At 39.1% G+C, this 21,821-nt stretch overlaps 2 protein-coding genes across 6 annotated transcripts in view; both read left to right on the top strand.

Moving 5' to 3' along the window:
• Window positions 1–5,622, top strand: part of nlrc3 (NLR family, CARD domain containing 3) — an 18,858-nt gene extending 13,236 nt beyond the window's left edge. Inside the window, exons 14-19 of the mRNA XM_046068441.1 lie at window positions 1,598–1,681; window positions 1,936–2,019; window positions 2,225–2,308; window positions 3,791–3,874; window positions 4,487–4,570; window positions 4,682–5,622. Coding sequence (XP_045924397.1) covers window positions 1,598–1,681; window positions 1,936–2,019; window positions 2,225–2,308; window positions 3,791–3,874; window positions 4,487–4,570; window positions 4,682–4,772 — 511 coding nt within the window. The 3' untranslated portion in view covers window positions 4,773–5,622. The remainder of the gene's footprint in view (window positions 1–1,597; window positions 1,682–1,935; window positions 2,020–2,224; window positions 2,309–3,790; window positions 3,875–4,486; window positions 4,571–4,681) is intronic.
• Window positions 5,623–5,902: 280 nt separating this feature from the next.
• On the top strand, window positions 5,903–21,813 carry LOC123982694 (glucagon receptor-like). 5 transcript variants are annotated; one of them, XM_046068445.1, is made up of 14 exons: window positions 5,903–6,221; window positions 16,160–16,251; window positions 16,412–16,514; window positions 16,681–16,791; window positions 17,447–17,568; window positions 18,503–18,609; window positions 19,153–19,309; window positions 19,479–19,638; window positions 19,956–20,016; window positions 20,111–20,180; window positions 20,305–20,396; window positions 20,611–20,749; window positions 20,861–20,916; window positions 21,370–21,813. In XM_046068445.1, exons 2-14 carry the CDS (start codon window positions 16,192–16,194, stop codon window positions 21,371–21,373), a joined length of 1,242 nt encoding a protein of 413 aa, XP_045924401.1. In that variant the 5' UTR covers window positions 5,903–6,221; window positions 16,160–16,191; the 3' UTR covers window positions 21,374–21,813. The 5 variants fall into 5 exon arrangements, with proteins under 5 accessions (XP_045924401.1, XP_045924398.1, XP_045924399.1 ...); XM_046068442.1 differs by having other exon boundaries at window positions 20,875–20,916; window positions 21,370–21,812; XM_046068443.1 differs by lacking the exon at window positions 5,903–6,221 and adding an exon at window positions 6,771–6,974 and having other exon boundaries at window positions 20,875–20,916; window positions 21,370–21,812.
• Window positions 21,814–21,821: the final 8 nt, after the last annotated feature.

The following is a 21,821-nucleotide window of genomic DNA, read 5'->3' as shown; positions in this document are numbered from 1 at the left end:
GCAAGAGCTCACCAAAATTGGACAGTTGAAGACTGGAAAAATGTTGCCTGGTCTGATGAGTCTCGATTTCTGTTGAGACATTCAGATGGTAGAGTCAGAATTTGGCGTAAACAGAATGAGAACATGGATCCATCATGCATTGTTACCACTGTGCAGGCTGCTGGTGGTGGTGTAATGGTGTGGGGGATGTTTTCTTGGCACACTTTAGGCCCCTTAGTGCCAATTGGGCATCGTTTAAATGCCACGGCCTACCTGAGCATTGTTTCTGACCATGTCCATCCCTTTATGGCCACCATGTACCCATCCTCTGATGGCTACTTCCAGCAGGATAATGCACCATGTCACAAAGCTCGAATCATTTCAAATTGGTTTCTTGAACATGACAATGAGTTCACTGTACTAAAATGGCCCCCACAGTCACCAGATCTCAACCCAATAGAGCATCTTTGGGATGTGGTGGAACGGGAGCTTCGTGCCCTGGATGTGCATCCCACAAATCTCCATCAACTGCAAGATGCTATCCTATCAATATGGGCCAACATTTCTAAAGAATGCTTTCAGCACCTTGTTGAATCAATGCCACGTAGAATTAAGGCAGTTCTGAATTCGAAAGGGGGTCAAACACAGTATTAGTGTGGTGTTCCTAATAATCCTTTAGGTGAGTGTATATGTCTGGATGTATTTTCAGTATGTCAAAATATGGTTGTCCCTAGCTGAAGCCTCATCATCTCAGCTGTACATTTATTGTGTACATCGCGCAGGTTGGAAAATCACATCCCTGACTGCGTATTTCTTAAATACCTGCTGCATTTTTTCTAGAGGATGTTTGAGGTGGCTATTAAGATTTGTTGTATGTTAAGTTGTGGCACACCATTTACATTAATTAGAGTATGTTTGCGCATGCGCAGCAAATTCAGTTCATTTTGTCATAGGGGACGCTTGTACTAATGAATCCACAGAGAAATATCATGCTACTCTGCAGATCCTACTTAGTGTTTTAGCCTCTTTAACTTACTGTTTTTGTTTTACAGAAAGTTTACTAGTTTGGAGTTCTCTCACCGCTCTCATCAGTGTTGTTTTTAACCACTTCAGGCAACTGTTTTCAGTTTTTAAAAGAAGCGCTGACAACCCACTTTATGCTTCCTGCCACCAGACAGCTAAACTTAGCAATTAGCTAGTGAACATAGTGGAACATTTAGAAGTTAAAGAACCAGATGGGTTTTTTTTTTTTTTTAAGAATTTGTGGAAACCAAAAACAGAAAAATTATCATTTTAATATGTTAAACCTATTTTTGTCTGAAACATAACTTCAAGTGAAAGCTATTTGCTGTACCTTACTCGATATGTAAACAAGCCTCTCTTTGCTAACACGTTTTTACCTTATCAGATTTAAAAGGTCATAATTTGCAGCTTGTTGTTCTGCCCCCATGAGGTCGAAAAAAATCCATTAATGCAGGTTTAAAGATCACAAGAGAACACAATACTTTTATCATTAATGTATACTTACATTTATTGTTAAAGCTTGTGACATATAAAAAATAACATATGCAGTTTTTGCCTCATAGTTGACCGTATGTGCCTCTCTTTCTCTTTTCAGTCTCCAGTGGAATTTCATCAAGTCCTCTGCCACTAAAGCTCTGGCCCATGCTCTCCACTCCAATGCCACAATGCAGCTCTTGGAGTAAGGACAATAGTTCTGATTTCTGACAATGTTGGCCTCATTTCACTCACTTCTTTTCTCTGTAATTAAATTAATAAAATAATGAGAAAGCTGTACTCTGTTAAGGAACCGCATTACTGTGAGCAAATGGCTACAGGATTGACCGTGGTCTTATCAACTGCTAAACAGTTATGTGACATTTCAATCACTGGGTTGTATTGTTATTACTAACGGTCACTGTGTCTGTATGCTTGTGTCTGCATCTTGTGCTGCAGTCTACAGGAGAATGCTATTGGGAATGAAGGCGTCATTTTTCTTGCTGAAGCCCTGAAAAACAACGCATCTCTATGTACATTATGGTAGGCATTGCAATTGTGTACAGTGATTGCTGAATATTATTATTATGAAGTCCAAATAGATGAAAAGTGATGACAGAAGTCAGTTTTTATGCATATACATATAAATATACATTCACATAAAAGTTTTGATTGAACAGAGTCTTTTTTGTTGTTTACTATTCACATTTTTCTCATGGGTTCACTGTTCTGTGTGCTGTCGCTTTAGTCTTCAGGGAGTCTCAGCAGGCACAACCGGTGCCATTGCATTGGCAGAGGCTCTAATGACCAACCAAACCCTGCAAACATTAGAGTGAGTCTAACTTCGCTCTCTGTGTCTGACTGTTCCTTTGTTATTTGACATTCAGCCTTATACTGAATAACAGTCATCATGCAATTTCAATTTAAAGGTCAGTCTTGTTCCTCAGTAGTGTGAGGAATTTTCCTTCTTCAGGCTAAAACTCTCCGTCTCCCCTTAAAAATAATGCTCTGTATGTGACCTAAGTGACATGCAACATGACTTAGGTAAGCATAGTTTCTTGTTTAGGATCCAAAACCCAATAGCATCTTTACACATATATAGCTAGGTGAAGAATAACCATACTTGGACACACGGTGAATCTCAAAAAGTCTAATAAGGGTTAAATACTCCCCGCCTGAAAGCATCCTTCAGAATTGGGTGGCAATACACAGTGATTCACTTGTATTGCTGATCTCTGTTCTCCTTGATCAAGATTCAGTAAATGCTTCTGCATAAAACATCCAGGTCTAACCAATCAAAATCTGATGCAAATGTTTTTCAGATAGAGTAATAGAAGGAAATGGCCTGTTACTGGGATGTGAATTTGTTTGCCTATTTAAGCCTGACACAGCTAGCATTCAATTTAACTTGCCTGATTGTGGTTATGGCAAAGCTGCACGGGTGTTTGTTTGAGACCAACATCATTTTCTGTACTACGCTTAGAGCACCAGCCTTGGCCTGGCAAGCTATTTTCTTATATAGGGTTTCTTTCAATCATAATGGAAAGTTAAATAGGATTGAAATTAAAATGTATTTCAGTATTTAGGTAATAACAATAGGAAAAAAAGACAATGAAATACTTTGTATCATGTTTCAGGTTTTCAAACATAAGAACAAAAGAAGCCACATTGTGAGCTGAAGGCTGGTAGAGCAGAACCTAAGCCAGAAGAGGGGTGTGACTCTTTGTGAACCGCTACAATTTCTTCCATTATGCAAACACAAGGGAGCTTATTGTGAATTCCCCAGTCCTGGTGAAGGACCAATTTTTAAGATTTCACCCTGTGTTATTACAACACTAAAAGGAAGAGGCATAAAGCGAGAGACATATCTGGTTCAAAAAGAGTTCTCCTCAGTATTCAGTCGTGTCTCTGACTCCTTTTAATTCAATTCAAACAACTTTATTGATCCCTGTCCCCAAACAACAACTACGATCAATCAACATTCAAAAACCCTGTCAATGACAACATATAAGCATTTGGGCACCAGAGCAAAGCAGCAAATAAACAGGTAACAATACATGGACCAAGAAGGGACCATAATTCAAGAAAATAAATAAATAGATAATAAATACTAAGCAAGCAAGTAAATAAATAAATACAGAGGTTTACAATGCCTTATTAAAATATATAATATATATTATCTCTAATGTATATCATCTAATATAATAATAACCTCTTGTATATCTTTCGTTGTTGATACACGTCATTGTTGTTATTTATGTAAACCTATTGTTGTGTTTTGTTCTTAATGTTAGCACATTTTCCACTTTTTCAGTTTACGTGGGAACACCGTAGGGATGAAAGGAGCGAAGGCTCTGGCTAACGCATTGAAAAGCAACAGAAGCCTCAAGTCGTTGAAGTAAGTCCTGACTGTAGCATATTGTGATCCATGTTAACCAAAATATTTGCTCAGTTTGGAAAACATTGATCAACTATTAATGCTGTTGACAGTAGGGACACCTTAATTACTACTTGAGTTTGTTTCATACTGTCTATTTGACCTACTTTGCCACAGAGAACACATTTGAAAAAAGATGTATTATATTGCATCTGTAACAGACACGTGACATTGAATGCAATGGCATATTCATTTGCATTTTGTATTATTTAAGATTACAGTCTCCCAATTCAAATGTATTTCACTTTGTTAAGATTCAACTTTCTAGATATGGTATGTCTGGCCAAACATTTTTTTATCACTGATCATAAGGTAGCAATCTTCTTACAAGTCTGACAACAGATACAGCCAACACGGTCTCTCACTAATCTACTCAACCAACAATCAAGCTTTATTCCCCATGTTTGTAAACTAACAGTGACTTTTGAACTCTAGCACTGTACTGTACTGGGCTTCCTTTGTTTGAGGAACAAATGTTCAGCCAAATCTAGTTTATTGCATGTGAAAATAAAAACTTTATACTTAAATCACTGGACGTTTGATTAAGAAAAACTGGTTTGTCCGTATCATCAGTCTGCAGGAGAACTCTCTGGGTATGGATGGAGCCATATTCATTGCAACGGCCTTGAAGGGAAACCACCAGTTGACATATATCAAGTGAGGGTTTTTTTTTGCATCTCACATATTTTCTCTTACATACATACACTTTACTGTTTCTGATTGTGTGTTTCTGTCACAGAGAAACTGTTTGTTTGTTTGTTTTTGCAGTTTGCAGGGAAATGGCATTGGAGAATCTGGGGCAAAAGTCATATCTGATGCTATAAGAGCCAACGCTCCAGGCTGTGTCGTGGACATCTGACCAAGAACAGCCTCTGCTGAGGGAGGTCACATGCAGCAGAGAAATAATATTATGCAGTGTTATCAAAAGATGTAAACTATGTAATTTAATTAAACGTTAGCTGTATATTAGTACTGGCTATCACTCTGTAACTGTTATACTAGTTTCACTGTGTTTTTGAATACATATTCACATATTTATAATGACATTATTATTGAAGTATCAGTTGCTATAAGAGACGACATTTTCTGTTAATGTGAAATACACTCAGCATCCATAAGTAAAGAGTGGAACTGCGTCTATCTTTAGTTGTCCTGATTAATGGTGCTATCAGACCAAAGTGAAGCGAGCGTTGGGGGCAGTGGCTTTACATACAATGTCAATGCAAATGACGCTGAGTAGCGATAGCCTATCAGCGTTGAGATTGTCCGGACGTCACCGATGGCTTCAGAGCGTTGTTTGGAGAGGGCCAAGCTGAGCGAACGCAGGCTGACCAGGCTGAAGTGAAACGCTGCTGGCTGATTGAGAGCTGCTGTGGGGAGAAGTTAAGGACAGAGCAGCGCTGCAGCTTTTGGACAAATAAACTCCCGTAGTCGGACTGGATTGTGCTCTGACAGCTACACCGTCTACCCACGGGAGGAGGTCGGAGTAAACTGCTTTCATGAAATTAGCTTTTTACTTTAGTTCTTGGGATTACAACATTGATTTATTTTCACTGGAGCTTCTCCGCAGCAAGCTTCCGTGCATATCCGGTTCCGATGTTGTTGTTGGCTGGTTGGCACCCAGAGCTCTGTTGGACTGCTACTTCATATTTATAAACCGGACGCAACTTGTCGTTGCTTAGAGAAAATAAACGAGGAAGTTGAACTACCTGGTGAATTCAGAAAATATGTGTATGTATTCCAGCTATCAATGTACTTTACTGTGAAAAAGTTAGCATAGCATAGCTCTGATTGATCCAGACTCCATTCAGAAAACATTTTAAAAGTTGTTGTCCTGCTGTCTTTCTGATAGACCTGACAAAGCTAGAATTCCTATGTTTAACAAATCTGCATCATATTATTATGTTATTTTGGCATCAGTTTGATTCATTTATTGCTATTTAATCACAGCAAAATGTTTACTTTGAAATCGCAGGTTGTGTTTATTCGCGTTATCGCGTTGTGTGTGAACACTTGACAGTTGTCCAGCGATAAAACCCCCGCGAGGATTAAATTTGCGTTTAGTTTGAATGCACAGTAAGATGTCATTCTGTGCATTTGCTCTATTTGCACAAATAAATCTGAAGAGTTAATAATCAAACCATAGAAACAGGTTTGTTCAATGTGGCATGGATCCTTTCATCAATCGGGTCCTCCTGACAAACCACTGGATGTGTGGCACACATGTTTGCCTATGACTGCCTGCTTGTTTTCGCTCTTGACAGGCAACATCAAGGAAAAACACAGATGCCACCTGCTTCGAGTTGAGGTAATGTAATTAAGTGGCTTAAGAAGCCGTGGTTAAAGCGTTGATTGATATCCATGGCAAAAAGCAACATCGGGTCTGGCAGCAAAGGAGATGTTTTAAAAACCACCGTTTGAAAGATGCCTTCACCACCGTGTCAAAAGTTGAAAAATGTTGATGGGAGAATGTGCACAACTCCATGGACGCTCTGACCTCCACACTCAAACATTTTGGAACAGTGCTACTTGGTGGCATACCTTCTCACACAGTTTATTTCACAGTTTACACTCCCTAATTTGTTGGTAACAATGTGCCTCTTGGCAGTGAGTTTGACATTCAACCACTTCTTGTTTTGCAGAAGTGTTTTTAGATGTCTGAGCTGGAAATGTTGACTGCTGCAAATGTTCTCAGGAATAAAAACCCTGTTGTCACGCTGACAACGCTAACATGCAGATATAATTTTTACCCTGTTCACCATCCTACTTACACAACGTACAGCTGAGACCGCTCAGAAAGTGATTAGACTTGTTCCTAAACTAAATTACTGGGCAAGATTTGACCTGATGATAAACGGTCATTAGGCCTACACTCCATCCTGAGATGTAACATTTCACCCAAAACCAAAAAATGTTAACCATGGTGCTAGAGGAAAAGTGGCATAAAGAGCTTGAATGTCTGTACAAACCTTTTCCGGCTGACTCCTGCTCCACATGTCCAGTCGGCAGGTTTGTCTGACTCCTGTCCTTGCTAAGTTGCAGCAACTTCCTGATGACTAGGGTCAGTGCTTTATTTTATTTAGCAATATTTTTAGATTGAAGTCGCAACAAGTAATATTATGTTATGCTTCTATCTTAGAAAAATATTTTTTAACATCTGTTTCTCTTTCTTTTTTTTTAAGAGAAAGATATGTTATAAATCACTGAGGTCTTTCCATGAGTACTTATGTTACACAAAGGAGCTGCTATACAAAAGAAAAGAAATTACCACAGCTACTGTATAATCAGAGCTACAGGGAATCTCGTCTAACATTTCTACCTTAATGTTAGCATTAGGCTGCTGGTTTAAATAACAGGGGCTGAATACTTTTAAGGACACATGGAGCAAAGCCAAATACCAGCAAACTTTAGAGAAACTTACACAATAACACACAGGGAGTGAAAGGTGAGGTAGACACGGTTTTGTTCTCTACAACTATCTGATATATGATAAATCTGATGTGGATTGGAATGACAAGAGAGACCACTTTTAAAAATAGACCCATCTTGTGCTCCTGATGGTGATAATTATGTTCCTTTGCTCAGGGTTTTATGGAGTGTTGAAAAGAAAATGTTGTGACTTCATCCACATGAATGCCTCTTTACAGGAGCTACTGTAATTTAACTGTAAAACTTCACGCCCTGCAGTGGATTTGACACAGGTTGATGCACAGGTCATATCCTACGATAAAAATAAATGCTCTGTATTTGTATAGCGCCTTTCTAGTCTTTGCGACCACTCAAAGCACTTTTACACTTTCTTACATTCATACACTGATGGAACAGCAATCAGGGGCATTTCGGGGTTCAGTATCTTGCCCAAGGACACTTTGACATGCTGCCTGGAGGAGCCAGTGATTGAACTGCCGATCTTTCGATTAGCGGGTAACCTGCTCTACCTCCTGAGCCCTAGCCTCTCCTCCTTATTATACATTATTACAATACATTATTACTTATTTAACTAAAATGACTTTGTGTGTCTGGTGTTTGAAGAGTAGGTAACGTACAGTGGCTTTTTAGAGCTTTTTTGATTGAAAACAGCTGCAGGATCTGTAGAAAACTGAGATCGTAAACACTTTTAATCATTGCTAAAAACGTATCTTTTTGCATTTGCTTTTAGTTGAAGTTTGGGTTGCTTTCAACCTGCCATACTAATTTGTATTTCTTTTTCTTTTAGTCTGACATTTTATACATTTAATGTCATTATGCCATTTTTCAATTTAACTGAAGCTTTTATCTAAAGCTCTTTGATTCACCCTGTAGATGAGGTTGTCTATACAAATACAGTTGTCTTGTCCAACTTTCAGTGTTGCTCTTTCAGTCAGCTTTGCTTTCAGTTAGCCCATGACAGCAGGGACATTTAAAAAAGTCTTAGTATATGTCATGTCTCATGTCATAAATGCAATTAAACTGTGGACATCTATGTATTTGTGTCACGGATTGGGGCGCTGAGTGCAGACTGGGGCGAGGACCCAAATGCAGATAAGGGCAAGGCGAGGAGGTTGCAGTTCAAAAATGTTTATTAGTTCAAAAAACTAACTTAAACAGGCTTACAAGGAGTTTGAGGCAAAGTCCAACAAAGGTAGTCCAGAACACAAGGCAATCCAAAACACAGGGAATAATCCAGAACAAGGAAGACAAAGGAACAGGCAGGAACACTCAACTTTAGACGCAAGGACGTGACAAAGACTGGAGAGACAAGCCGGCATACATATACACAGGGACTAACGAGCGGGGCGGGAGCAACACAGGTGAGCGGGATCAGGGCTAACGAGGCAGAGACAGAGAGACAAGCAGGCAGGCAGAGAGACAGCAGGGGGAAACAGAGAGAACACTAGACACGCAGACATGGGGCAGAGTGAATAACCAAGAAGACAGAAACACACACAAGTTACAAAGAACCAGAACCTAAACGAGAACACAGAACTAGAACACAGAGGTACACAGGAGACCAAATCACAATAATACAAACAAGGACCAGGAATGAATACCAAAACATGAACTAAGGACATGGAACTAAACTCAGACTCCCAAACAAGACACACAGACAGGATCATGACAATTTGTGCTTTAGGAAGTACTGAAAATTGTTAGTGTAGATTACTCTGGATGGAAAGACATAACAGCCTTTTCAGTCACAGTTTGAATTTAAATTTCACAGTATTTATGTCACATATCCATATTTGAATTTAGAAAGGATGATGGGGAAATGGCCTTCCCACTCCCTGAAAATGTCTATTCTGTTGCTGTCAAGCATCAATTCTGGCTCCAACCAGACTGTCACTTTGCTCTCAGGTCTCTCATCTTTCATCCAGCACCTGTTTTCCCCAATTCTAGCCTCCATTCTAGCTCAGTGAGACACAATCTTACGCTCATATCCCTGGATTCCTCCACATATTCTACAGCTGGCCTCCCTTTCTGCTTTCAGCTCAAAAGAGGTCAGGTGCTGGGAAATGACATCACAGAAACAGACCGAGGATGAAAGAAACAAATTAAAACTAGAATGACATTACAAAAAAATCCTTAGACTTGTTGTGCTCAAGCCCTCCTCAACCACATTAATCTCCAGATCCTGGGAGTAAAATTATTTCTAAAGGCAGACAGTAAACAAAGATAGAAGAGAAACCTGTCCTTGGTTTCACAATCACTGCAAACTGTCTATTATGTTTATAAATGTGGTTTCATCTGAGGATCCGATTCTTAACTTAAACATAAACAAACACAGCGTGTGCATAAAGTATGAGTGAGATAGTTTCTGTCTGAAATTGGGATGTATCTTGCCTACAAAGGTGACAAAATTACACAGTGTTCACTTTTCAGTTTTATTTTTTGACAATCAAATCTTAAATCCAGTCTTGTTCTGGGAGCTTCACTGTCTGGTTGTTTCAAATGCTTCAAAATTAGAACTGTTCCATTTGAATCAGTATGTCAGGCAACCCCAAAGCTAAAAATGATTGTGTGTGTGTTGGGTGGTATTAACCTCTGGATTTCAGCCAGCTGGTGGGATTATTCTATTAAAAAGGTGGACCCAAAGTAAGAACCCTGGAGGACCCTGATGTCTTACTGATGATACATCTCGAGTTCTGTGAGCCAAGGTCATATGTCAACAAACACTTCTCTGGCAATCCCAGCGTGTATTGGGGGCCACAGGGACAATACACATCATATTCCTGCGATTCTCCTTTCCAACATTTTCATCAAAGAAGCATAGGTGTCACATGCCTATGGCAAGGAGTGGTAGCTATGGCACCCTCTGGTGCTATCAGCCGACGCGGCTGCTCTTCAGATGGAAGTGTCATTATTCCCCTTCATACTCACGTTCACACACTTAAAGGAGTTCTTGGTAAAACACATAGACTGTCAGAGCAGCTTCAGAATTCCAAAAGCTGCATTGCTCCTTCAAATTACAAAGGCCCAACTGGAAGCAAAGCAGTTGGAAGATGAGTGGAATGGCACAGTAAGAGAAGCCAATACATTTGCAAGAAAAATGGGCATTCTGGGCGATACCCCTTTACCAAAGGGACCAGAAAAATCAAGACGTGTCAAAATGACTTACTGGGTTTGTAAAGGAATTCAGCATTGGACAGCAAGAGGGTGACCAGCACCAGAGAACCTTCTTTGCCTATCATCTCTCGATTTAACGCGATGAGAACTAAGGCCTGGTTAATAGTTATCCAGGCATTTGATATAACATACCCCAAGTATGTGGAAATGGACTTTGCCAGTGCATATGAAAACCAGACAGTGTTTGCCTTGTTTAGCTGTGTTTGGATCACCCCTTGGTTAACTACTAGAAATTGTCATGTAATTCAATGCATTTCCTCATTTTCGGTAAAGTTTTAAAAAATTACCAATATCTAACGCCAATTAGACCTCCGCTCTCTGTCCATGGTGCTGAAATATGCGGCACAATAGATACAATGAAAGGTGTTTTCAGTGTGTGTTTTGAATAGCATAGTAGGTCCTTGACGTCGTGTCACATTGCCATATCTTGGCTTTTCCTGAAACAACACATTACATTTACTGCCAGACTGAAACTTAGTGCTCATATTTTCTTCTGCTCCGCTTGCTCAACTGCCGCCTTTGAAGAATGAGCAGAGACAGCTAAGAGCTACCGTGCTGCACAGTGTGCGGGTGAAAATCATTAAAGTTGCGCAGTGATTTTATTGATCATGTGAAAGTTTAGAAGTGGCAGTCATTCAATCGACAGCTGCCTATCTGTGCCAAACAGGGAGAACCACATGTCTCCGTAGCGTGCACATCAAAAACAAGGCCGGAACTGCACTTTCGCATTTTCGAGTTCCACCTTTTTCGTTCCATCAACATTACGTTATCAATTAACCTCCAGTTAATCGATTATTGACATTTGTGAATTGATTCATAATCGTCCAAGTCTGCATCGCGATGCATCTAAAAATCAACTATTTTCCGCACCCCTAGTAAGCCCAGCCACTTTGATGGCAGCCAAAACAGTTGTGGTAAAAAAAACAACTACTAATTATAATATAGACCGGAGTCAATATAAAAACTACTAATTATAATATATACCAGAAACCATTTGGAAAACTACCAATTATAATAAACACCAGAGTCCATTTGGGAATATACCAGTTCTAATAGCCTATACACCAGAGTCCATTTGAAAACTACTAATTATAATAACACCAGAATCAATTTGATAAACTAGGCCTACTAATTATAAATAACTTTGAGGGGGAAGAAAGCGGCCATATGATTGGACTGATACCTTAATTGAGCCACAGTTTGCGTTGTCGATTTCTTCCCAATAACTGCCTAGTAACCCGTGACAACACCATCAGGGCCGTTAAATAAGATACTAATAATAAAATAATACCACATATTATTGGTTGTATTGGCCATTTAAAGGTATTTAGAGGTAAATAAATAAATAAATAAAACTACTTGGTGAGCTATTCTGTCAAATATACCCCTCATGAATAGGCCTATAAATAACACATTTCAGGGCAGAAATAACCTTTCAGTGAATAAGTAGATGCATCACTTTTTGGCAGGTGGAATAATGCATGTTATGGGTTGTCTTGGCCATTTAAAAGTATTCTCATGTGTCTCATCAGTCTCATGTGTAAGTTGTCACACTGCTCATAAATCCAACACTAGACGCTCTATGTCAAAAATCAAATAGCCATTTTGTGTGACTTATTTTTCTATGTTCAACTTCCTGTTTACATGTGGTCACAGTCACTCTAATCTGAGGTGACCACAATTTTATTATTTTTTTGCTTCAAAAGTAAAACATTTGCACTTTACATTTTATGTATTCCAACCTTATTAGGTATGAATGTTCAAAATGATAACTTTGCACAAAGTAGAGGAGACAATAACGTGTCTTTTGATACTTCAGCTGAAGTGCTATGTTAAGCTAACCTTGAGATTTAGCTGACATTAGCACACATCAGTTTAGAGCAAGTTGTCTCGATGACTTTTGGGCGAGTCGTCACATGTGATTTCTTGCCCCAGTACAAATAAACATATAGAACATGCTCAAAAATTATGAAATTGTGTAAGTACCTCTGACATCAGTATTAAATGATTCTGTATATAGAATATTATACACTGTAGTTTACAGCAGCAGCCATATGCCTGGATAAGACTGAATTCATGGCAGAGTATACACGGTCTTATACCATAGGCATGTAGTATGTTAGTAGATACAAACACACACACACACACACCACATGATCCAGTTATTAATTTAGTTAGGCAACAAGGGAAGTAGACAAATATGCTTGTAATTTATTTGTAATTGCAAAGAGGAATGTGTTTTTGAAGGAAGGAAGGAAATTATCAACAGAAGACAGAGAATGGCAGTACACCACCTGACATAATATTAAAGAGAGTAGGTGGAGGTAGGTAGGCAGGTGAAGTAAAAGAAAAAATAAATCAGAATTACAGCTAAGGATTTTGACATAAGCGGCTGAAATCTCTTTTGGCCTCATCTATGTGGAGCCATTTTCATACAGTATTCCAAAGAAGACATGGTTTAAGTGTGTGAAATGCAACAAATGGACCTGCGATGTTTGCACCTCAAGCAAAGGCAATTTCTCTGTGACAGAACTGTGACTCTAAACACATGTATGATTTGTCAGATACATATGTACGTTGTACAGAAATACAGAAATGCAAAATTAGTTACATTAGTGTGTCTAAACACCACATCTGTTTAGCTCAGAAGTTATACATGTGTGCTCTGCCAACATTTGTGTTTTGATTTAAATTATTTATTTTCCAAATTCTCTAGGCTTGATTGATGATTGATTACATTTGTAGTTCTGGTTACAATTTGAAATCAATATTCACTTTCTAACTGTTTGATAATCCAGTGTGACAACTTACCCAATGCAGTGTGACAACTTACCTGCCGATGGGGCAAATTGTCACAAGTGCACACTCTCTATTCAACAGTCTACAGCTCCATAATGAGATAAGATATGAAGATGTGATGAGTACAAAACTTCTGCCCAAGACTCCATTCTGTCATTTGGTATGACATTTGTACCATTGTGAAGGTGCCCAGTAAATGTTAGACAGTGTGAAAAGTGTGACAACATACCCTGCTCTCCCCTACTAGGCGAGTTGTAATATGTCAAATATAACTCTTTTGAATGAAATCTAGTCATTTTGAGGAAGAAATAACTGTTCAGTCAATAACTGATTGATTGCCGTCCGATTTTCGGCACGACCATCACTTTTCGGCAGGACACTTGATCTGATAGCCTGAGAATGGAAAAAGCCATCAAATAAAAAAAGGCTGTGGTTGATTGTGGCGTGGATGGCCATAACCTCTCACAATCATAAAGTGTAGCCTACTTAAATGTGTTGCTGCCTTCTTTTGCTCCTCTAAAGCAGGTCGTGCATTTAGAAGCAGTTTTTTTTCCCGACTGTGCTTGAATGCAAAGAAGACAAATGAAAAATAACTTGAGAAAAGCTGTTGTGACCCTCATGGCATCTAATCGGTATGCAAAGAGAGCAAAAACTCACCACTTACTATTGTATTTAGAGGACAACAATAAGTTACGTTATGAAGTCTGTAACGAGGAGTTGCTTATTTATGTTATTTATGTTACTTATGATGTTACTCAACATCGGACAGTAATGATAAACATCAATGGAGCTAACGGTGAGCAACAAGGACAAACTGCTCTGTGCAGGTTCAGTCCGTCAGTCATACAGCGACGCGCAGGACGCGACATCTCCACACCGCATCTCTGAGAGCAGCTTTCTCCTTTCTATCTGTAAGTGACACGCTCAAGTTTCGTTTTCAGAAGTATTTTACTAGAGCTCTTTTGTGCAGAAGATGTCCCAAAATGAAGGGGGTTTTAACCAAAACACACTTTACATTTTATGGGAAATGTCATCAACATTCTGTAAGTAAGAAAAATTTATTAACAACGTTGTTTTTATTTATTTCTGTACTGTCCATATGTAGATGATAGCCATTGGAAAAATATGTTTTCTTTAATGTCATCTATGTTTTAGTATCTATTTATATTATATTTTATATTTATATTATCTTTAAAAGGTTAGGGTTATAGCCTCTCTTGTGCAGAATGTAAGGGATGCCTCTGCTACAATACTTCCAATGCTGTTTTGAAGTAGGTGAAATAAGCGCAGAACTGCTATGCGCCATCAGTAAGGTAGTGCTTTGAGATAAACTGTCTATACGGCTTCTATATGCTGTTCAGCTACTGATGGGTGCTATAGATCGGTGGTTCTCAAAGTAGACCCCAGGGGTCCTTGAAGAGGATCCAGGGGGTCCCAGCAAAAACGGAATTAGTTTATTTTCACTATTATTCCATCCATAAGTTACAAAATGGGACACAATCTTACACAATCTTATCAAATGTGGGTCCGTGGTCTAAATTGTGTCAGTTTAGGGGTCATTGATTTGAAAAAAATTCAGAATCATGCTATAGATGCTCAACCAGGATTTTCTTGTTCTGCTTAACAGTGTTGTTTCCTTTTTCTTTATGATTTAAGACTGAGGCATTTCATTAACTGTATTATATTAACTGCATGGGACTTTCAAGTGTCTGATATTGAAAAAAACACATTATAAGAGAGACAGGTCATGTGACTTCTAAGAAAAACAACAAACACATTCCTGCAAACCAGGCATAAAGCACAAAAGTAAATGGTCAATTTGTGGAGCCAATCTGAAATGTATTCCTGCACCATTTCAATTAGTCTTGCCAAGGACCTATCTGCATTGCACAACTAGAAGCAAATAGACCGATAACTGCTGTGAATCACATTATACCTGCTGCTTCAGTAAGCCCAGGTTTAAAGGCTTACACAATCTAAAAGGGATATCCCACCGCCATGACATTTTAGGTGTGAAATTCCTGTTTGTCTGTCTTACGGTAACACACCACTGGCTTTAAATAATCAACATCCACTCAAACATTTTTTTGGGGATACAATTAGTAACATAATTTTTCCTGCCGTCATGTCAAACGGACTAGGGGGTGACTCCACATGAGGTAATTTCTCGACCAAATAGAGACTAAACCTGATGTGGTCTCATTCGTAAGCTGCCACAGGCAATGCCACCTATCAGGAGAGAGAAATTAAATTTGTGTTTTGGCAGCACTGAAACACAGTGGGATCCTGCGCTATGCCTGAGGTGGGAGACATGGGTCTTTGAGCTCACTTTGCTAATAAATGCTATTCCACTGCAGGGCCTTATCAGAATTGGACACTAGCAGGCTGTTTTCATAAGCTGAAGGAGCAACGTTTCTCTGTGCTCAACTTAAGTCTGAGTTTAAGATGTGGAATGACTAGTCAAAGTTACCGTGCAGTTTATGGTAGCAGTCAAATAGTCTTTTTTGCTTAGGAAGGTCCCTAACTGAGTGACAGTATCTAAGTGGCAGCTATAAGAGCGGGTTGAATTTTCTAATCGCTAAGGTGCTTAATTGCTTCCTTTCTTAAAGGGCATAGGGTACACTGGACCATCCTTTACTAAAGGAAAGGAGAGAATGCTGTCCCACAATTATTTGCAGCAGCGTGATTGTAGTTTCACCACAGCAGACCCTCACAGATGTAGAAACAACGATGATGACACAATCCAGACTTTTGGAAGTCCTTGAATGATTGGCTGAGCTCCAAATCCATACTCAACACTTATGTCAGCAGCTGAAATTGTTTTGTTCTCTTTCCTCCTCTCAGTCTTTCCAGTAAGGAAGGACAAGTCCGCAGTGATGAACAGGACACAAGACATTATTGCTTTGATCTGCTTGCTGTTCCTTAGATTGCCAAAGGTTAGTTTTGGTAAAATACAATATTAATCATTTTTCTTGGATGAATGTAAAGTAACCCAACTCCACAACTCTTTCTCATTTCTATCTTCAGAAATGTCTTCCAAGACGACTTAATGAAATGTTCGACGTCTAAAGTATTTTTTGGGAAATGTCCTTACAGTTTGAGATGGCCAGCGGGAAAGTCTTAGAGGAGACTTATCGGAAGTGGGTCCAGTATAAAGAAGACTGTGTCAAAATGATAGAGAATGAGCCACCCCTTCAAGGTATGGAGACAATAGATTAATTTAGTATTGAGTCATCGTGCAAAAGGCGATATGGCAAGAGGTGGGAAAGGAAAGGAAAGGAAAGAGATCGATTTGCTCCTAAAATGATCATCTGTGTTTTTTGTGTTAAGGAACAGAAATCTTTTCACTTTTTTTGCCATTGCAGTGGGCTTGTTCTGCAACCGGACATTTGACAGATACGCCTGCTGGCCAGATACTCCTGCCGACTCTGGGGTCAATATCTCATGCCCTTTCTACCTGCCCTGGTATGACAAAGGTAAATCAAACTTTTGAGTCTATCTTTGACAGAACTAACTATCAGTTTCCATTTGAGTATGCTTTTGACTTGTGGTGATGTTGGTTGGATAGTTGTGAGGGGAATAGCTCCATCTATACGCAGCAAAATATCTCAATGAATACGTATGAAGTGGAAATTTGCTGTAATTTCCCAAAATTTTACATTTATAGTATAGGAAAGCATATATTGTATAGGGGGTCACTTAAATGAATAGTTGGACATTAAAGACATGAAATATGCTCACTTTCTTGCCAAGAGTTAGTTGTGAAGTTTGATAATACTCTCAGATCTCTCCATTCAATAAGACGTTACAGTCAGGCGACAGTTAGTTTAGCTTAGCACAAAGACTAAAATAGGGGTAGCTGTTACTCAGTCTCTATCCACACGTAACAAAATCCACCTACCAGCACCTCTGAAGCTCAGTGATTAAAATGTTACCTCTTGTTAGTTTAAACAAAAAATAAGTGTTAAAAAGGGTTTTGTACTCTACTTTCTTCTCCCTTTATGCTAGAATGATAACATGTCTAGGCTAAGTAATTTTCATCCGCCCAATAAATACTGTAATTGGCTTCAACCCACTGTAACTCTTATTAGGAATAAGGGGGTAAGGACTCAAATACTGTTTCTCCTCTAGTTTCCCAGGGTGTTGTGCGTCGGCGGTGTGGCTCTGACGGCCTCTGGGAGAGAGAGAACAGCGGGCAGGTGTGGAGAGACAAGACTCAGTGTGAAGAGGAAAAAGAAGTCACATCACAGGAGGTAAGGAGACCAAAATGTCTCCAGCTCAGGGGTTTATTTGTTGCACCCGTGAGCACTTCTTGCTGCTCAAACGTTTGTATTACGTGTATTCTCTAGTGAGGTAGTTTATTTTGTTTAGCGTTCAAGCGCTGTTAAAACTGTGATTGTTTGAATGCCAATTAGCAGCATTTGTCAACTGTAAAAGAAGTGCAAGAATTAATTCTTTGTTGCAAGTTTTGAAGGAGACATTAGACAAATATCAGAGCTATGACAACAGGGCAAACTTTTTATTCCCAAATTGGGGAAAAGGTGTAAAAAATGATCAAATAAAAAGCTGAAAATTGTCATCATGATAAAATGGAGACATGGTGTATAGGGATTTATTAATAGAATTGTACATTTTTTTAAGTTCTTTGTAGCTGCAAAAAATGAAAAAAACAATTCATTCCTGAATACGAAATAAAAGTCAAATATATATTAAAAGCATGTCAGTGACAATAAAACCAAAAGCCAATTTGAAAAAATCAGTCTTCAGCAGGTATAATTAATATTTTTATAACAACAATTGATCACATGACTACATGTTATGTGAAAGACAAAATGAGCATCTAGCTGGTGGACATAGTTGAGCATTTAGCAGCTAAAGTACTTTCTGATGTCAGCGTTTGACATCAGAATATGACTAGACATTCAAGGCTTCATGGTGGAAAGATTGTGAGCGTGAACGGGATATTTCTGATGGGTTTATGAATTTCAACTCTCACCTCCTTCCACTATCTGAACCACAATCATCTGGTAATCCCAGAAACAGTTATTTGCAAATGTTACATTCTTGAGATTGTCATGCTTTAGCTCTTGTCTTATTTTTAGAGTCAGTCATCTGAGGTTATATTGGCGAAGTAATTTATGAGTTCTGACTTCATAAAAATGAATGGTGTGGATTTGTCTTTTATAGCTGTGGATCAAACAACTGATGGTGAGCTTTAGGATGTTGTACACTGTCGGATATTCCTTGTCCCTCTTTGCGCTCATAACAGCTCTTGTCATTCTCCTGAGCTTAAGGTAAGCTGTCTAACAGATGTGCTGTCTTTTTTCTTTTGTCGTATTAGTCACCAGTGTGTCAAACATACCTCATGAAGCTGCTCAAAACATGATAGTAAAGAGTCTGCTTGATTTCTTTCCTCTGTCCCCCCTCTTTGACAAATAGATAAGGCAAGATAACACGCTGCATTTTTAAAATCAAATAAAATACCCCATAATTGTCGAGATCTTCAGCATTCATATCATATCATTCATTAAGTACTAATTCAGATACAGAAGATGGGATTATGTAATCAGATATTGAACGGAATCAGCAGATCTCAGTTTTACTGTTGCATGGGGCTAATTGTACTTTTAGTATGCACAGTGATGAAACAGAAAAGTGGAGTGATTAAAGGGTGATCAAACAATGGAAATATACAAAAGAAATCTAAGAAAAATTATGTGCAGATTATGTGCCTTTACAGGACATATAACAACCGGCCAAGATGAGAAAATAAGAAAGCCACAAAAAAAATACACATTTAAAGTCAAAAATGTTGGTACTTTTGTGTCCCCTGACAGGAAACTGCATTGCACCAGGAACCTCATTCATGCTAACCTCTTCCTGTCCCTCATCCTGCGAGCTGTATCTGTCATTGTTAAGGACACCATGCTGGAACGCCACTGGGGACGAGAAATCATCAAACAGACCGATGTGAGAGAGATGCTCAGTCACCAGGTAGGTCTTGAAATGTACTGATGATGGTTTACTGTTGTGTATTTGTTGTAGATCACCACTAAAAAGTATATAACATAGAGGAGGCTAACACATTCAGATACTTTAATGAGGCAGGTTTAAACATAAGCCTTATGTAATATGGGATTTTTTTAATGACCGTTTCCTCTAGGCTGCCATTGGCTGCAGGGTAGCACAGGTGATGATGCAGTACTGTGTCCTGGCCAATCACTATTGGTTCTTTGGAGAGGCTATTCATTTGTACTCTGTGCTTATTGCCTCAGTGTTCATCGATAACAACAAATACTTACCTTACATCTGTCTTGGCTGGGGTAAGTTCTATCTCTTTCTACCTGTGTGTCCAAATGAACATGCATCTATGGAGGGTTTTTTCCCCTTTTTTCAAAAGAGCACCTCAACACAGTGAGATACAGAACAGCTCACATTTGAAAAGCAGGCCCATTGCAACAGTAGAAAGTTTCACACTGTCACGCCTCTGTCCCTTTCTAGTGCGCCAGCTGCACATCAAATCAGCTGATCTGACAGCACTGTAGGATGCCATGGAAACATTTACACAGCACCCACCTGTTTAGTTGTTTAGTTGCACCCGAAGCAGTTAACCTTGCAGTCTTTACTGACTTTTTCCTAGGAACTCCACTTGTATTTGTGGCTCCCTGGGTCGTGATGAAGTTATTGAAAGAAAACAAAGAGTAAGTGTGTGTGAGCACTTCATGTGTAGACCCCTACCCCGACAGATCCAGTTTAGGCAGTGGAGAAATAGTAACATCTGCCTTTTCCTCTCAGGTGTTGGGCTGTCAATGAGAACATGAACTACTGGTGGATCATTCGTTTCCCAATTCTTTTTGCTTCACTAGTAAGGCTGATTCACGCATGTGTCATCATCTGACATTTTGGACTCCTCCGTGTAATATATGGCATTATGTTTGGGGGTTTTTCGCATGATACAACAATAAATAATAAGATTTTCTGATCAACAGATCAACTTTCTAATTTTCATAAAGATCCTGAAGGTCATACTTTCCAAATTACGAGACCGCAACCAGAGTGGATATCCTGATTACAAACTTCGGCAAGTTGTCTCAGCATATTTTCAGTGATGATAAATTAGATTTGTTTGACTTTTCTGTCAATTTTTTTTCAAGCCAAGGCCATGTGTCTGGCACAGAAAAGCAGTGATGGATTTTAGTAGGATGAGGAACAAAAATCAGAAAAATTAATGTTGACAAAAACCTATTTGTATGGTGCTATGACAAATTGCTCTGCCCTTTTATTTGTCTTGTTAGGCTTGCCAAGGCAACCCTTACCCTCATCCCTCTCTTTGGGATTCATGAGATTGTGTTCATCTTTGCTACAGATGAGCAAACAACAGGCATTCTGCGCTACGTTAAGGTTTTCTTCACCCTTTTTCTCAATTCATTTCAGGTAGGTTCAATTGGATTGATTGCTTGCTATTGCTGATATGTCTGACAATGTAACTGTCTAAACATGTAATGTGGTATAGTAAATATAATACACGTTGCTTAAATTAAACAGGATTCTCCCTGCAGGGCTTTCTGGTGGCTGTGCTCTATTGCTATGCCAATAAAGAGGTTTGTTGTTTCATCTCATATTATCATTTCATTTTACCCTAGAAGGTATTGATTAGCCATATGTACCAGTCACAGTATCTGAGAGATAACAAACATGAAGCTACATAGATGTAAAGGTATAAATAGTGGCTTAAACCATACTATATTGTTAATAATCCTGGTGATGGGATGATCTATATTCATTTTCTGAAGAAACCCATTTAGAGTTGTCAGGTGGGAACTGCAGACAGATCATGTAAGGATGACTTAAAATAATAAAAAAGACAGAATGTATTGTTAAGTCATCCATTTTTAAATTTTAAATTTGCTGTAGCTTTGCTAGCTGCTTGCTTGGCAGTCACTACAGTCAAAACTATGGTGAATAATAGTTTTAGTTTCCAAATAATTTTCAAGAATCAGACAGAAAATGTGTCATTCTCATTCTGAAATGGCTCACCTCCACTCTGGGTGCAGGTGAGGACAGAGCTGAAGAGGAAATTACGCAGCTGGAGGATAGAGAGTGAGACTGTATGCTGTGGACAATGACTAGCCGTGCTTGACTCTCGGGTAGAAACTTTCTCCATCGCCACAGTGCCAGAGTGCAACAGATCCTCCGCCACGACGACGAGGGCAATGCCTGATGGTTCACCCACTCTTGAGAGTTCACAGAATCTTAGACGTCAAGTTCAGCCAACCTCCTCACAGCCCCATGAGTCTTTGCCGCACTGTCCATCAGTGGTGAATAAAGACAACAGCCTGCAGCGCAGAGATCAGGATGACAATGGACAATCATCTGTGGCAATGCAGGTGTCCTTCCTCATTCATCTTCAAGACCCTGTAGAGTTACTCCCAAATGTTGCAAATATAGATTCAGACTGAAAACAGTCTTGCATTCACATGTTTTTGCGAATATGTAAAAAAAAGTT

The sequence above is a fragment of the Micropterus dolomieu genome, linkage group LG14 (assembly GCF_021292245.1).
Source record: "Micropterus dolomieu isolate WLL.071019.BEF.003 ecotype Adirondacks linkage group LG14, ASM2129224v1, whole genome shotgun sequence".
NCBI classification, from domain to species: Eukaryota; Metazoa; Chordata; class Actinopteri; order Centrarchiformes; family Centrarchidae; genus Micropterus; species Micropterus dolomieu.
Note: the sequence above shows the minus strand (reverse complement) of the source record. Positions and strands in the feature narration are given on the sequence as shown.

What these genes read in the sequence shown, in the direction of transcription:
- LOC123982694 (XM_046068442.1), top strand. Translation starts at nt 16,192, where the DNA reads ATGAACAGGACACAAGACATTATTGCTTTGATCTGCTTGCTGTTCCTT. An exon ending in GAGAGATGCTCAGTCACCAG is followed by an intron (nt 19,310 to 19,478) that starts GTAGGTCTTGAA and finishes CGTTTCCTCTAG; the next exon opens with GCTGCCATTGGCTGCAGGGT. An exon ending in TATCCTGATTACAAACTTCG is followed by an intron (nt 20,397 to 20,610) that starts GCAAGTTGTCTC and finishes TTGTCTTGTTAG; the next exon opens with GCTTGCCAAGGCAACCCTTA.